Genomic DNA, 16,362 nt, shown 5'->3' with positions numbered 1-16,362 from the left:
TAAACTGACCTTTCTTCCTGATAGAGGGGAACACATCGAAACTGTGACCTGATTTATATACCCATTGGTAAAACAAGCTTGACGGAAGTACAGACCGTGGCTTTTTACTTTTATTTTTTTAAATTTTTTTTCTTTTTAGTTTTTATCTGCCAGAAACAGGGATGTCTTTTTTGCTGTTCCGGAGATGAAAATGAGCAGATAAAGGCCTTGATGACTCACACTCCCCCACCCCCATTTACCTGTAACTGGCCTTCTCTGAGATACACCTCGTTCTGCAGGTACCCCGAGGAGGATGCAGATTGCCCATCTCCAACACATGGAAATGACAGATTACAGATAGGTAAGTCTCTTGTGACTGCTCCTTCACGTTCATGCATTCATAGGGCATAGGGAAATCTAGAAATACCTGTGTACTTAGAGCTGGGTTGCAGCAGCCAGAGTGAATAGACTGACGGATTAATTTCCCAAAGGCCAATTTACAAATTATGCCTAGTTACATTTTTGAGAGATATATACATTCCCCACCCTATATTTACAGTTTAATCAAAGGTGTTTTAAGTGGATTGACAGTTTACAGTTATTGACAATTAATTCTCACGGGACTCTTGCCAAGCAGATTCCTGAAGAGGCCAAAGTCTGCTCTCCTGAAGTCCAGAGTAGTGAGCTTGCTGTGCACCCTCCTCGTGGCCCTAGGGATACTGGAACTCCACCATCTCGTGGCCACTGCAGCCCAGGCTGCCTTTGTGCTTCACATTCCCCACCAGCCCTTCCTTGTTAGTGAGAACAAGGTCCAACACAGCACCTTTCCTTGTTGGCTCCTTTATCACTTGGAGAAGGAAGTTGTCATAAATGCATTCCAGGAACCTCCTGGTTTATGCTCTGATGTGTTGTATCTCCAACAAGTATCAGGGTGGTTGAAGTCCCACATGAGGACCAGGGCTTGTGAGGGTGTTCCTACCTGTCTGTAGAGGGCCTCATCCACTTGGTTTTCCTGGTTGGGTGGCTTGCAGCAGACCCTCCCTATAATGTCTCTTGTCCCTGCCCTGCCTTTAATCTGGACCCATAAGCTCTTGGTTGGGTCCTCATCCATCCCTGTGTGGAGTTCCATGCATTCCAGCTGGTCACTGACATAGACAACACCCCCACCTCATCTCTCATGCCAGTCCTTCCTAAAGAGCCTGTATCCCTCCATTCCAACACTCCAGTCAGAAAGACCCATCCCACCGTCTCTATGATGCCAATGAGATCATAGCTTTGCACGTGTGTGCATGTCTAACTCCTCATTTGTTCCCTAGGCTATGTGCATTTGCCTAGAGGCACTTAAATTAGGCTCCTGCTGAGGCTGGACTTCCTCTGTGCTGCTTTTTTTTTTTTTTCTTCATATTTTGCTGGCAGCATCACTGCTCTGGTCCAAACCCTAAGTGTAGGAACTGTGGACGCAGGTCATCAGGCTGAAGCAGAAGTGGCAAATCAGGAATTCACAGACAGTACAGTACCTTCCACACCTTTTGGCTGGAATGTAATTTTCTATTCCCGTGTCAACTACTAGGATCCACAGGCATAAACTGGTTGATTAGAACCATAACCAAGTCAGACAGAAGTTGCAAATGAGCTATCACTAACTGAATGAGTTCTGTGCAGTAAGAAGGCAGAACATGATAAGTAAGTACTGTCCCAGAGAAAAAGAAAAATGACTGTTACAAACCAGACTGTCACCAACACTCAGCACCATAATGCATTATTCTATTAAAAAGATAAAATCACAGATACGCTTAAATTGTGATAGCTGATGTAGCTAAGCCAGTCTTTTTCATTTCTGTAGTGCTACAATTACACTTAAAACCAACACTCAAAAACCCACTGACCATGTTTTCCTAAAAAAAAAAAAAAGCAGCCAGTATCAAGAAGATTTTGGCAGATTTGAAAGGAAACAACTGAGAAAAAGTTTAATTTCTGAATATGTAACTCCCATTCAAAACCAAAGCACATGCAAAGCAGCACCTCTTGCAGCCCAGTTTGCAATTACTTTATATAAAGCATGGTTTTCAAATACTAAACATTTTTGTTAAATAACTGATTTGTGAAGAGTGGCAAATATTGTGCCTACTTTTTTTGATGTATGAAGCTTGTTCATGTGCTAGAATTCAAAAGCAAAGTACTTTTCAGAACCAGTGCTAAAGTAGTATGCTTCACCTCTCCTCACCTTTGCTTTCCATGCTTCTGTCCTTTCACTGACTTACTATTATGCCACAAAGAAAATAAATCTTTCTAAAGGGGTTTTTACCTGTAAGGTACTGTTCAAGAAACTTGCAGATGAAACACTTTTACACAGTGCACCTGAAATGTGTAAATGCTAAAATTCAGGTGAAATAATTATTAAACCTCTCAAGAGTCTATCATACACTGAACTACTGGCAGTTAAAAGTGGGCAGATCAGCAGCAACTGGCAATTAGGACAATGAGAAGCCAGCTTCTTTCTTTTGCTCTCTCACATATCACTCCACCATCACCAATTTGTATTAAACTCCTGTGAGATTTAAGACAAGGAGGAAAAGCTGCTAAGTGTTTAAGGCAAAGATTATCCTGTCTTCCTTACTCAGTAGGACAGAGTTAAAACCAATTTTTCTTGACTGCAATACAGGCTTAAAGCTCTTACAAAGCTTCATATGTACAAACTTCTCCACTACTTTGAACAGTATTTTCAGTATTTCTGGTGGAGAACAAAGCTTATTTTGCAAACCTTCATCTGAATTGCTTCATATATACAACTGCTAGTTCCCAAGACTTTTGTACAGGATGATTTAGCGTATTTCTTGATCTACATCCACAAGCTGACAGAGTATATCTCTGGATCCTGACAACTACTTTACAGAAAAAAAAAAGCCACTACAAAAGACGCAAAACTAAAACACATAAAGCAGAGTCCCTTGAAGACACCATTATTTTACTATAATGCATATATGAATGCTTGTTCCTTGTGACTTTTGAGTTAAGTATGTTTTCCACAATACATCTGCTTGTAAAGTCAGCAAGAAGTCTGACCTATGTTTGGTTAAAAGCTCCATACAAAAATATATGCTCAACGTTAAGAGAATGTGTGTGTGAAAATAATACAATTTTCACTTTTCTCGTTTCTGGATTTTAGTTTAGAGACTCTGAAATGCTAATATTGCCCTTTGATAACTTTTATTTTTCCAATGAGTATTAAAAGATAATACTTTCTGCAACTGTGTACTTTAAAGAAAAAAAAAAAGGAGTGTTAGGTGAATGGGAGATAGGAGGACTAAAAAAATACCACCACCCCTTTTAAAAAAAAAACAAAACCAAAAAAACAAAAAGACAAGGTAGTGAAATTATACAAAGGAAACAAAGCTAGTTAAATTTTATTTTCCAAAATTCCAACCTGAATGAGTATGCTAAATTAACATACAGAAAACAGTCACTGCTCATTCTATTAGCAGATGCACAAGTTATTTAACCAAACAAATAACAGTGAAATATTAACAGAATTATTTACATGCATATTTACACCATGTGTTCTTTACAGTAGCTAACTTTTGAGAATTACTTCCATTTGTTTTTGGTAAGGGGTTCTACTCAGTCTAACCAGTAACAGATAACAGGAAACAGTAGAACTGAGTTTGGCAACAACAACAATGGAGTATCCTAGGAAAACTAACATGATTATATGGGGTCAAAAAAGAGCAGCTGGCTTCAGAGTGTTAGCATTTATGAATTTACTCAAACAACAAAATTAAATCAAACTATATGAAATTAGAAGAATGGAGAAAATTTAAGGGTTGCCAAAAGGCTAGACATGTTAGATACATTAAAAAAAACCTGAGCACTGCACATACTCTTGAGAAGCATGGGTTAAATCTATTCGTTCATATAGTCTTGAAGAACACAGCAAATTAAAGGATAGTTTTCCCTTGTAAAAGTTGAAAATAAGCTTATCTGAATCAAAGATCTTCAAAGTACCTGACTTCCAAAATACTGCTTGTTTTTTCACATATCAACATATATCATGTTTATACTAGGGGGAGGGAAAAAAAAAAAAAAAAAAAAAAGGAGTCCAGACCTCACCCATGTGGGTTTTGGAAGAGGAAGAAAAAGGAAACAATCAAAACAAAAAAACCACACGAAACAAAACCTTCACAAACCACTTCTCAGGACTGTAATACACAGAAAAAAAGTTTTCTGATTTGGATCATACTCTCCTTATAAAAAAAAACTTAATACCAAAAGGAAGATGAAGTCTCAATATATACTAAAACAAGCAAGCAAGCAATTAAATTTAGATCAAGTTATTGTTCCCCTTTCTCCCTCAAAGAAAATTTTATGGGACACTTCCCCATTAAATTTGAATTTCAATTATGATACTTTTTAGAACAATTTTATTGCCACCAAAACATTGTTCATATACCTGTATATAAAATAAACTATGATATATACAAAACATTTAAGTTACAGGGCATAAGTTTACAATTTTTGGCAGATTCTGTTAAACAAAATGGAAACTGTATAACTTTAGTACTTGGAGAAACTAAAGTTCCTTATTTTGGTACAAACATTTTCTGTCACCCTGTATTCTAAACTGGTTTAATAAACTAACATTATTGTGTAACATCTCACTGTTTTCTCTTATGTTCTGATTCTTGACAGAATTTTTCATAAGCTTCTTCAATTTCTGGATCCATCTCATCATCAATGTCATCCAAGTACCTAAAAAAAAGAAATCACCAAAGATGTTACATTTACGTACAGATTTTCAGAACATAAATAGTAGTTAACATTTTCTTAAAGGGGTTGAAGTGGAAAAAAATAATGTGCACTAGGAAAACAAGTACACTGAAACTTTAAAGCAGCTTAGGTATGTACAAGTAGCTCCAGTGTTACCATTTTAAATCATCTTACACGATACAGTTTAAAAGTCAGAATTGGTTCCCAACATGACAGAAAATGCAATAAGGCAATCCAACCTTCCCAAAATTTAATAATGCATCTGTACTGATCTATTTACAAAAAACATAATTAGCTTATTAGCATAATTTTTGTCTGGTCAACATCCTAGTTCAAATACTGCATCAACTGTCTTGGCCGCATACTAGGCAAAGAACATATTTATACAGAATTTTTATATATATATATATAAAACCTGCATTCCTATTTGTTGACAGAAGGCAACCTTAATTCACCTCTCTTTTGCATCTGCATTGTTACCTTCTATTGTATGGTAACCAGTCTTTCAGAAATGATTTGTCTTATTTATGTCACAGAAAAGACTGGATCCCATTAATGATAGTAAGTATTGCACAGAGTGAAGACTACCATAGAGTTTGAAAATAAAGCTGGGAAGTGATGGGCATCACTTCAGCTTTCTTTCTCCCCACAGCTACTGGGAAGTAACTTTGAGTGTTCCTTGTTTTCTCTAGGTCCAACTGAAGAGTTTGTCACCATAAACTGGGACAATGGAGTTGTAGCTTCAACTTGGTAGTGTATGTCATTCTAAACAGCCTTAAAAAAAAAACAGTCAGCAGCTAGTGACTCAAAAAAACATGCATTAATTTCAGGTGGTCCATTTATTACCTTCTGTGCCTCAGTTCCAAACAAGGGAATCAGCACATCATCTGCGCAGAGGCCATAAATGGTATATTTCACACAAAACCACAGTAAATGCCACAGAAATGTGTAAGGAAGGTATTTTTTCACGGCATTGTGCACTGAAGAAGCGGTCTACGTATTTATTTGTTCCTTCTTTCTTGTAGAAGTGTAGACTTGAGAAGGCACTCAACATAGAACCCTCCTCCCTGATGTCAGTCACAAGAAATAGCTGGCAGAGGATCAGCACACATTTGTCTAAGCTTTTCTTAAGCCTTCAACAAAGGCTGCACATCCATCTTGCATGAAGGTTGACTCAGCCTTCCAGGTCACTCTTTGTATTTGCTGTGCTTTTTTAACTGCTGTCTGTCTCCATTTTACATTTAAATTTGTTCTTCTAAGCACAGTGGTTCACATGGGTCTTTTCTTCTCCCCCCCTCAGTATGAGCTTGCTGGTTTCTGATGACATCTCTACTTATCTTTCAACGTTCTTGCCACTCCTCTCACCTAGACACCATCTAAAAGTTTTCTAATTTACTAACAAAAATATTGATCCAGGCCAGCACTCTTATCACACAAACACAACACTGAAAATGTGTCATGATCAAGTCCTCCTTCCAACAGGTGAGTACAAAGCTCAGATCAATCTATTTTAGACTGTATTTCTTTTACTAGTTTCATATTAAATTCTTATAAACTGGTGTCAGCAAGTCAGACTACATTCCCATCTGTTGCTTCCCCCTTGGCCTTAGGTTGCTTTTCTTCTTCTGGAAGAATACTGAATAGCCATTTAACTGAGGGAATACTACTTATCCCAAGGAAAGAAACTTAACTACTTCCTCCCTTTGAAAAACTCTGAAAATTTTGGAATCATCTCTAGCTGGCATGTGCATCACTGAAATTAATTCAGGTTGCCTCACTACCAACACTTGAAGGCCTGGTGCTTCATTTTGCTTGCAATTTTTTTTTTTTTCTAAATGCAGAAAAGAGTATGTTTGTACATGTGTATAAATATCTGAAATTTCTTAACCCTACTCAGCTGGATGAATACAAAGTGTTCCAAACTTGTGTGATTACAAACCCACTTACACTTGAACAAATACATAACTTCCACTGTAAAGCTAAATAATTATATTATTTAGTTTCATTTTTGTCAAGATTGTATTCATAAGTCTGCAGTAAAAATAACTAGTATTAAAAAAACTCCCCATCACTCAAAAAGAAAACATACAGTTCTCCAGATCCTAATAGATCTGTTCCATTTTCTTCATAATCTGGAAACAAATCCTCTCTTTCAAGCAGCTCTTGGTATTTTTCTTGGTAATCTGGTGAAGTAGAAAGGAGACTGAGTAATATAAAAGACTAGTCCTCTAAATTAACACACATCTATAGTTTGAAAATGGTCCATTTAATGCAACCGTAAATGGCATGAACAATATTATAGAAAAGCTCCTGCTACAGTGTTTTCTCAGGACATCAACTGACCTCTAGGAATGACATCTATCTTCCCAGGGAACTGTAACGGCAGTAACAGATGTCTTTACCTCAAATGATGTCATGCCACATTGTGCTCAGATTACAGAAAAAGAAACCAATGAAGAAACAAACCCTTTTGCTACTAATGATGGACAAAAAAAAAAAAAAAGAAAACTTGAAGATCTCTGGCTTGCTGGAGAGACCAGGTGCTGAGGACTATGGCACAATTCTTCTGAACTATATGAACTCAAATACATATGCTCCATTTCAAACATTTACCTTCTTTTAATGCATAAGGCATGTGTTACACAAAGCCAGGAATTCAGATATAATATTGTCTTTTAAGTTTTATGAGTTTCACATGTCTGAAGAACAACTTCTTATGTACTTCAACAGAACATAATTACAACTTTGTAAAGAAGATTGAGAAGACAGGTACACTAAGCTTGTAACGTACCTGGATCTGCTGCAGTGAAAGGAACACCATCAGAAGTATAAAATGTTGGTTCATTCTAGAAATAAAGTTATGCAGAAAGTTATATGCATTCAGAGAGACAGTTGTTTGTAGTTTTCAGTAATATGAGTGTCTGTAAATCCATCTCAATTTGCATTAAATTAAGGAACTGAAGTGTCCATACAGTCTTACCATAAAATAGTTTGGGTCATTTTCAGGGGTGGCTTCTGTATGTGGAGAACTTCCATGAACTCTACCCCAGTTACTTGATCGCAGTTCTACTAGTTTCAGAAGCATATGTTTCACATCTCTGAAATACAGGGAAGCACTACAAAAGTTAGACTCTTTTGTGCTAAGCAAGAAATTGCACTTATCTTGCAAATACTAGATAGTTACATCTAAAAAAAAAAAGTTTAAAAAGGACAAAATTTGATCCAGTCTGCAGATAATTGAGTTAATTTTTTTCCTCTGCAAGTCTAGATGCTTTGTCAATTATGAGATACTTGCCCTCTCCGCTTCCCCTGTGGTAAAGTAAGGAGCCCATATGAAACACAAATTGCTATAGCTTTTATCAAGATACCAAACCTGCAGGACAAGTTGAGCAAGCCTGATAAAAGGATAGTACCACGAAAAACAGGAAGATAATCTTCAAATTGTATTTTTATAATCTAATTTATGCTCCTAACTTCAGCCCTCTAAACCACATTGAAATTTTGCAGTCAACAGTGAAAAGTAACATCTCCAATACATTAGACACCACCACCCATTTCATACCTCAAAATTAAAGAAATTGCTTTCTTCTTTTAAGCAAGTCCACAGAGAAGACTCTCATTAAGGAAAAAATAAAACCCAAAATCTTAAGTTGTTTTGTTTATTAAAATATGTTTGTGCTTCTGTGTGTTTGAAGCCTTGGTTTGTTCTATCTATTTTCTCTAGTTCCTGAAGCAAAATTTTTTCTCATCCTCCCTGGGGGCAGCTCAATTACAACCCACAGATGCTACGAGCTACCTGTTGGCCTCCCTCCATATGGCAAGAGATCAGATCACAGTGTTTGAACTCTCTATAGGTTTTTAATAAGTTTGCAAGAAATTGAGGATGAAGTACAGCAAAACCAGGTAACTTCATGCATGCAGTTGATTGTGAACTGAAAAGCAGAATACATTAGCCAACCATTCATTTTTTTCCAGACAGTAGTAAGATTGTGCCAAAAACATATGCTCTCCAAAAGAAAAAACATATTCCACTTCACCTTTAGAGTGATTTGTATATATTTAATATTTTTACATATTTAATACTGTTTGCTTATATTTAATGCTATTAAATTCAGATCTAAAAGTATAAACTGATATTGTCACTATTGTCTCTGTAAACATACTCGCTCTTAGAGCCTAAAGCACTTACGGAAGATTTCAAGACATAAAAGGTTAAAAAAAATCAGAGTGGAACATGCCTCTCTAATAAAAGATAAAAAACAAAAATGAAAAAACCAAAAAGAACCACCAAACCCCCTCAATTGAAAAGTACCTTTATTTTTTTTATTTTTTTTTTTTTTTACATGGGAAGTGACCCAAATATCACCTCACTTTTCATAAATAAAATTTAAGGTAATGTTTTGGACATGTTCATTATTCTTGAAGATTTTTAAGGTGTTGTGTTTAATATAGTTTAATATAAAAACAAAACACTGCACATAAATTTATCTCACCTGCTACAGTTTGCATCCAACACAACATTTTCAATTCTCTGAATCACTTCCTCCATATCATTCTTTCCTTTTTCTTTCCAGGCATCTTCTAAAACTGAGCCTGTCAACTAAAGACAAGGGACTAGTATAATTTTTTTTTTTTTAAAGAAAATTATAGAACTTTCATAAACTGTCAACAGAAGAGATTCTGTTACAATTCATGATGGTTAGATGCATTGTGTGACTACCTGAAGGCTGAAGCTCCTAACTGCCTACATCGCTTTGCTAAATAGATTAACAGACCTTGTAAATAGTCTATTTTAGACTACAGGCAGTATGGTAGCTCTGTATCCAATGTTTGCTACCTAGAAGTTCAGAGCCACTTGTCTCCTTTCAGGCTGAAAATATGATTTTGAAACAACTCTTCAGTGACATTTACTAGCTCTTACTTGATTTAAATACGTGCTAAAAAAAAGGAGACCTTATTTTCACAGATGATACCACCAGTTTACTAAGAATAACAAACAGTTTAATAAACTTTAGAAACACTTCAGGTAGCTTAGCCATCATCAGACATGCCAGAGAATTTCATCTGGGTATATATACGAGGATCCAAGAATTATCTGACCAATCCGGGCTCAATTTTAATACATAACATCTGTGAGGCTGAAGCTGCTGCTGAGAGCGCTTTAGCAGCAGTTTAGAGCTGCTGTGGATTAAAGACTGTGTTAAGAATAGGTACTTCATTGCCCAATAATTGCACAGTAGGAGTTAAATAATGAAAAATTAGTTTGCCACTATGATCAAAGTTAATAGCAACTTCTGATCTACTTAGCATAAATATTACATAATCTGAAGTGCTTGGAATAGCACCTGATGATACAAAGGAATACAATGCAAAGATAAAAGAAAGTCAGCACTTGTTTGGTATTCCCAGTTTTCTGCTGCAGTCCTACCTTGATCCCAGATAACTAGATAATAGCACCAAGAAGGTTTAATTAAACGTATTGCAAAGTAAACAGGTGAAAAAACATATTTATGACTATATTAAATGGGAAAGACAACAGGAAACATTTATTGCTTTGGTAGTGAAACCAAGGTTTCACAAGGTAGTCCAATCTAGCTACAGATACACTCCAACATTTGTAGATATTGTAAGACATCAGAAAACACTTGCACTCAAAAAAGTCTCAGCTCTTAAATATCTTTTAGATTTAGCAACGTCATAAAAGACTTTAGATCACTGTCTTTTATTTTTGTATGGAGGCTGTGAAGCCAAATAAATAGTCCAAGAATATCCACAAAAATAGTGGATATTCCCTCTTCTTTAGAGAATTATTATGAAAACCTGATTTGTCAACAGCCTTTTTGAAAGGTCCTTCAGTGTGCCTTGCTTCAGGGAAGCACTGCCAACACCAGGATTGACTACAGGAGCGAATGTGCTTGTTGAATACAAACTCACACTTGCTATGAAGCAACCTGCTTAAACATCCAAACTTTAAATGAAGGGTTAAGATTGGACAATGTAAAACCTCTCTTCCCTTTTCCCTATTTACCATATGAAAGGAAGCTGCCAGAACTGGAATTCAAGATAGAAGATTCGGAATAATTGTGGAGTGGATGGAGGGGCTAAGAATGAGGAAAACCAAAACCAACCACAAAAAACCAGAAACAAAACTCTAGAAAAATACTGTTTAGCTTTTGACTTTTGACTAAAATAAACTGTGTTTCCCGAACACTCCTTGCATAGAGACTAACAATTTTTTTAAGAAACAGTACAACTTAAGAGCAAAGAGGTTTGTTTTCATCATGAAAGAGCAATATATACTTCTACAGTAGTGATGATGCAGACAATACAGAATGAAATAACTGATATCAAGAACCTTTTGCTGCAAGAAGTGGCAGACCCTAACTGCTGAGTGTCCTTCAGAACAGAGAACATACCTAAAACCCCACAATTCATTCAAGTTGGTTAGTTTTTTTCCCAGGCCAGAAGCAGAAAAAAGAGACCTGAAGGACTATTTTTCGCCTTGTCTTCAGTTCTTTTGCTCTTTTACGCACACAAATGGCCTCGCATTTTACTTTTGTTACTTTTTTGTTGGCTCAATTTCATAATGGTACTAAGGAAAAAAAAAAGTACATCTTGCTCTGCTGATGATGTCATACATAAAACCCTGTAGACACTTCCTCATTTGCAGTTTCCCCCACTGCTCCCAAAGCTATGAAGATTAAGAAACTTATCTTTTTTCTTTGAAAACTACTGTCCCACCTTCAGCAGTTTCACTGCACATATCAAATTACTGTCCACAGGATTAGAGAAGAGCGTATTTAGTAATTCCCGTAGTCCTTCTTGAAGAATTTCTGCTCTCATTACTGGTACCTTTGTTCCTTTAATCTGCAAAATATATACAAGAGAAACATTCACAAGACTTAAGTTTTATAAACCAATTTAGTCACACCTTCTCTCCTGAATGCTGTATGATTTGGTTTGTGATCAACATAGCTGAGCTCTTTAGCTTTAGCAAGAGCATGCCAAATACTGTAACTCTTTTAGAACATAGACTTTGAGTAATATCCTTACAATTCTGACACATACATAATAATCCAGGTCTAGCATTTTGTTTCTTTGCTAATAAATTGCTAAGAAAAGGTACCAAATGCCTGGCAAATAGTCCATAAAATCTCAATTTCTCATTCCTTTCCTATACTACATCATGTACTCTCTACAGCTGTAATGGCTTACTCCTAGAAGGAACTCTCCATGTATTTAAAAAATTATAGAAAACAGTTTAAAAATAAATGGTATACTCCATCGAGCTGGACAACTCCCCCTCCCCCAAACCCTCTGCAAATCTTCCTTGTTACTTCCAGCAAATGAGAGGCAGATTTCAAGGCCCACCTATGAACAGAAATGGAAGAGTAAAAGAATTATTTTTTTCCCCTCATGCCAGCAGAACATTTTTATACTGTCTGCTTAAATCAAACGACTTAAATAATCCCATCAAAAAATATTTTTAAGTACACTACAGCAGTTAGTGAACTTACTGAACTCACAAGTATAACAGCTAACGGAGTTTTACTTGTACATACACTTTTTTGTACATATCACAGGTACAAAAAACCTAATCTAAATACTGTATTTCATGCTTCATCAATAATTGAGGACTCAATCTTCAGCAGAAATATCTTAAAAAGGTCTGCATTTTCAATTCCTCATTTTGAGGATTTCCACACCTTCCTTAAGGGTTTGACAATAGCTCCTATTAGTGGCTGAATACTGAATTACATGGGTTATTGAGCCTTATCTGCTCCTGATGGGTTGTAACATTTCCCATGTTGGTTAAGTGTAGTCTTCTTGGGGTTTTGCCAGACAAAAGAAAATACCAAAAGCTTAATTCTAAAGGTGGTTTATGTTTGGTTCTTTTTATGAGTTCTTACATTTTTTTAAAAAATCTTTATATGCTTCTCTTAGAATCATAGAACGGTTTGGGTTGGAAGGGACCTTAAAGATCATTGAGTTCCAACCCCCCCTGCCATGGGCAGGAACATCTTCCACTTGTAATGTTCTTATCCTTTTCTGTTTCTGTGCTTCTTGGACACCATTGTAATTAAACTGTTCTAAAGTTCTTTTACTTTATTCCCCTTTCCCTTTAGTAAAACACTTCAAATTAAATTCCATTTCAGTATTTACCTATACACAACAAAAATCAATGAAGAACCACCTGATATGCAACTTTTTTTTTTACCTCTAGGTTAAGGTAAAGTTCAGCTAAGAACAGCACAAAGGCATGGAATTGCTTTCGAGTACTCTCATCTCCTTTGGTAGCTTCAACTCTGTTTTCATACTCTGTTCGACATCTGTAAACATTAAACGAAAATAATATAATCTGTAGACAACTCAACATACATAGCATGCTTTTTATTTAAAAGAATGCTAAGAACTTATGAACTGCATTAAAACTGTTAAATGCTGAATGCTGGGAAGCATGATTTGTGAAGCAAATGAGAGGACTTCATGATGACACTATGGATTTGTGTCCTTTTTAGATTAATACATATGACTACATAATTAAGTTTCCAAGCACTGAAATATTCGAGACAGCAAAATGAAACAGAGCAAATTACAACACATAAATAAAAATTAAAGGACAGTTACACAGTTTATACATTAGAATATGGGTCCAGGAAGTTTAACACAAGCAGCTAAATATCCAAGGAAATCAAAGTAGATATACTCTGAAAGACATTTTCCTTCTTTCAGGGTGCCGCCCACATTGTCTTAGATACCTTTACAGTTATTTGATAAATTCTTTATCACACCAATTAAAGTGACAGTGATGATTCATGACAGCTACGTGTGTGGTGCACTCGACACACTGGAGGGGAAGGGATTCCATCCAGAGGAACCTGGACAGGCTCGAAAGGTGGGCCTGTGCAAACCTCATGAAGTTCAACAAGGCCAAGTGCAAGGTCCTGCACAGGGGTCAAGGCAATCCCAAGCACAAATACAAGCTGGGTGGAGAATGGATTGAGTGCATCCCTGAGGAGAAGGACTTGGGGGTGTCGGTAGATGAAAAACTGAACATGAGCCAGCAATGCACACCTGCATCCCGGAAAGCCAGCTGTGACCTGGGCTGCATCAAAAGAAGCATGACCAGCAGGTTGAGTGAGGGGATTCTCCCCCTCTACACTGCTCTTGTGAGATCCCACCAGGAGTACTGCATCCAGCTCTCGGGCCCCCAGTAGAGGAAGGACACGGAGCTGCTAGAGCAGGTCCAGAGAAGGGCCACGAAGATGATCAGAGGGCTGGAGCAGCTCCTGTACAAGGACAGGCTGAGAGAGTTGGGGTTGTTCAGCCTAGAGAAGAGAAGGCTCCAGGGAGACCTTGTAGCACCCTTCCAGTACTTCAAGGGGGCCTACAGGAGTGAGGAGTGACTGTCTTATCAGGGGGTATAGTGGTAGGACAAGGGGTAATGGTTTTAAGCTGAAAGTGTAGATTTAGGTATTAGAAAGAAATTTTTTACTGTGCGGGTGGTGAGACACTGGAACAGGTTGCCCAGAGAAGCCGTGGATGCCCCATCCCTGGAGGTGTTCAAGGTCAGGCTGGATGAGGCTTTGAGCAACCTGGTCTAGTGGGAGGTGTCCCTGCCTATGTCAGGGCAGTTGGAACTCAATGATCGCTAAGGTCCTTTCCAACCCAAACCATTCTATCAGTCTATGATTCTATAATTTAGATATAAATACAGAGGATTAAGATAGCATGGCAGCGAGGTTATTTTTTCTAGTATTCAACTGTGGCAAAAATTTGCAAGCTTACACAGCAGTTCAAACACACAATCTAAAAATACTTCACATAAAAGGAAAGCCAGACAACTTCTAATGTATTCTCAATGGTTAAGTAGTGCATTAAGAAACAGCAGAGAAACTGAAAAAAAAAATCTAAGGAGCTAAAATACAAAATTTAAGGTAGAAACCTGGGCTGAAAAACAGAAGAGGACCTCTCTGCAGTCACATTGTTAGGCTGCTTATCCCCCTCATCCTGCCCCCCAATTTCATCCATATTAGCAATAAAAACACAAGCAACTTTAAATTAATGTTATCTGTTGGGTTGGCTTTACAAACCAGGAATCAGATAATACAACATTAACAGGGATTTCCTTCACGTTCAAGTAACAAATATAGTTAACAAAACAGAAGACAGAAGTGATAATTTTGAAAGCAAAAAAGCTCATCTACTCTGGGACAAGGGAAAAAAAAAATTTCAGCTTCTCCATAAGGTACCACCTCTGATAAAAGATCATCAGAATGCATCACTGTTAAAGTTGATCATGCTTTTGCTCCTAAACACAGATGCACTACGTGAAACTTTTAAAATGAAAAAGCCTGAATATTAGAAAGCCAGAAGTCTTTAAAGAAAAGGGTAATTTCTAAAGAATTCTTAAGTATTAGAGTACTACTCCTTCAAATGTCATGCAGTAAGATTTAAAAGGAAAAACATCCATTTAAAAATACTGCATTTTTGTTAACTACGATATCTGATCATTATTAAACCATAAGCCCCCAGAACTCTGTAGTAATTGAAAATCAAATAAATTTATCCTTCTGGATTTTATGCACCTACTTAATATATATAAAATCAGTTAGTTGACCAATGGGTAAACCTTATACAGTAACTCCAGACAGAAAATAATAATTAAAGAAAAAAAACACAATGAAAAAGTCCTGGCAAGAGTCAAAGGACAAAGGTAGTACATACACGAGCATTTAGTAGACTTTAAAAGTTGACTAGCTTTCAAATTTAACCTGTAATTTGCAATCAGTAAGATATGCAGTTCAAAAGAGTCTACAGAACTCCAAATGGAGTCCTATTTCCATATTTTAAAATTTTAAAATATGTGTATTCAATATTCGGCATGTACCTGTGATTTCATAATCCTCAATCTAAACTTCTATTCCAAATATGTACCTCTTTGCACACAACATTAAGAGCTCCATACAAAATAGTAAGACATGTAACCTGAGAAAGTAACAAGCTTAAAATGACAGGCTGATCCGATACCGACCTTTGGAGTAACAACTGTCGGAAGTTCCCACTTTGTGGACTAATGGTTAGATGGTGAGATAGATAGTTACACAACCGTGCTCCCATGTAGGAAAAATTTGGGACAGATGTGGCCTTCCAAAATAAAAGTGGAAAAATAAATTACTCATAAAAATCACGATTAGGCTATCAGAAAACATCTTTTAAAGCTTTTTTGAAAACCATGTATAACAGTTGACTAGACAACCAAAGAGCAAAAGACTAACAGTTACTATTTGTCATATTAATTTTTCTATCTCATCAACACCTTGCTGTATGCATTTCAGCACTGAAGAGTTCACTATATTGTGATTTAGTGACTTTAAGAAAACAACCACCACTATGGCATGTGTCCTCAACCCTACTCCTCCATTGTGACCTACACCAAAGAGTATCTGAAAGTCACTTACAAACTGCTGATACAAAAAGTCAACAGTGGACATTAAGACACTTTTTCAAGGACATGCACTGTCTCAAGGAGTGATGAATACATCAAAACAAAATAAAAAAAAGTTGCCTTTATTCAGTCTGAGAGCTATTTATCCTAGACTCTGTTTAGTAGTGAAT

General features: G+C 36.7%; 1 protein-coding gene across 1 annotated transcript in view; it reads right to left on the bottom strand.

Moving 5' to 3' along the window:
• Nucleotides 1-4,332: 4,332 nt before the first annotated feature.
• Nucleotides 4,333-16,362, bottom strand: part of PAIP1 (poly(A) binding protein interacting protein 1) — a 20,048-nt gene continuing 8,018 nt past the window's right edge. Inside the window, exons 4-11 of the mRNA XM_010079880.1 lie at nucleotides 15,779-15,891; nucleotides 12,962-13,073; nucleotides 11,485-11,610; nucleotides 9,237-9,343; nucleotides 7,724-7,841; nucleotides 7,535-7,589; nucleotides 6,833-6,926; nucleotides 4,333-4,725 (exon numbers count right to left, since the gene is read on the bottom strand). Coding sequence (XP_010078182.1) covers nucleotides 4,632-4,725; nucleotides 6,833-6,926; nucleotides 7,535-7,589; nucleotides 7,724-7,841; nucleotides 9,237-9,343; nucleotides 11,485-11,610; nucleotides 12,962-13,073; nucleotides 15,779-15,891 — 819 coding nt within the window. The 3' untranslated portion in view covers nucleotides 4,333-4,631. The remainder of the gene's footprint in view (nucleotides 4,726-6,832; nucleotides 6,927-7,534; nucleotides 7,590-7,723; nucleotides 7,842-9,236; nucleotides 9,344-11,484; nucleotides 11,611-12,961; nucleotides 13,074-15,778; nucleotides 15,892-16,362) is intronic.

The sequence above is a fragment of the Pterocles gutturalis genome, unplaced genomic scaffold (genome assembly GCF_000699245.1).
Source record: "Pterocles gutturalis isolate BGI_N339 unplaced genomic scaffold, ASM69924v1 scaffold32324, whole genome shotgun sequence".
Lineage (NCBI taxonomy): Eukaryota > Metazoa > Chordata > Aves > Pterocliformes > Pteroclidae > Pterocles > Pterocles gutturalis.
Note: the sequence above shows the minus strand (reverse complement) of the source record. Positions and strands in the feature narration are given on the sequence as shown.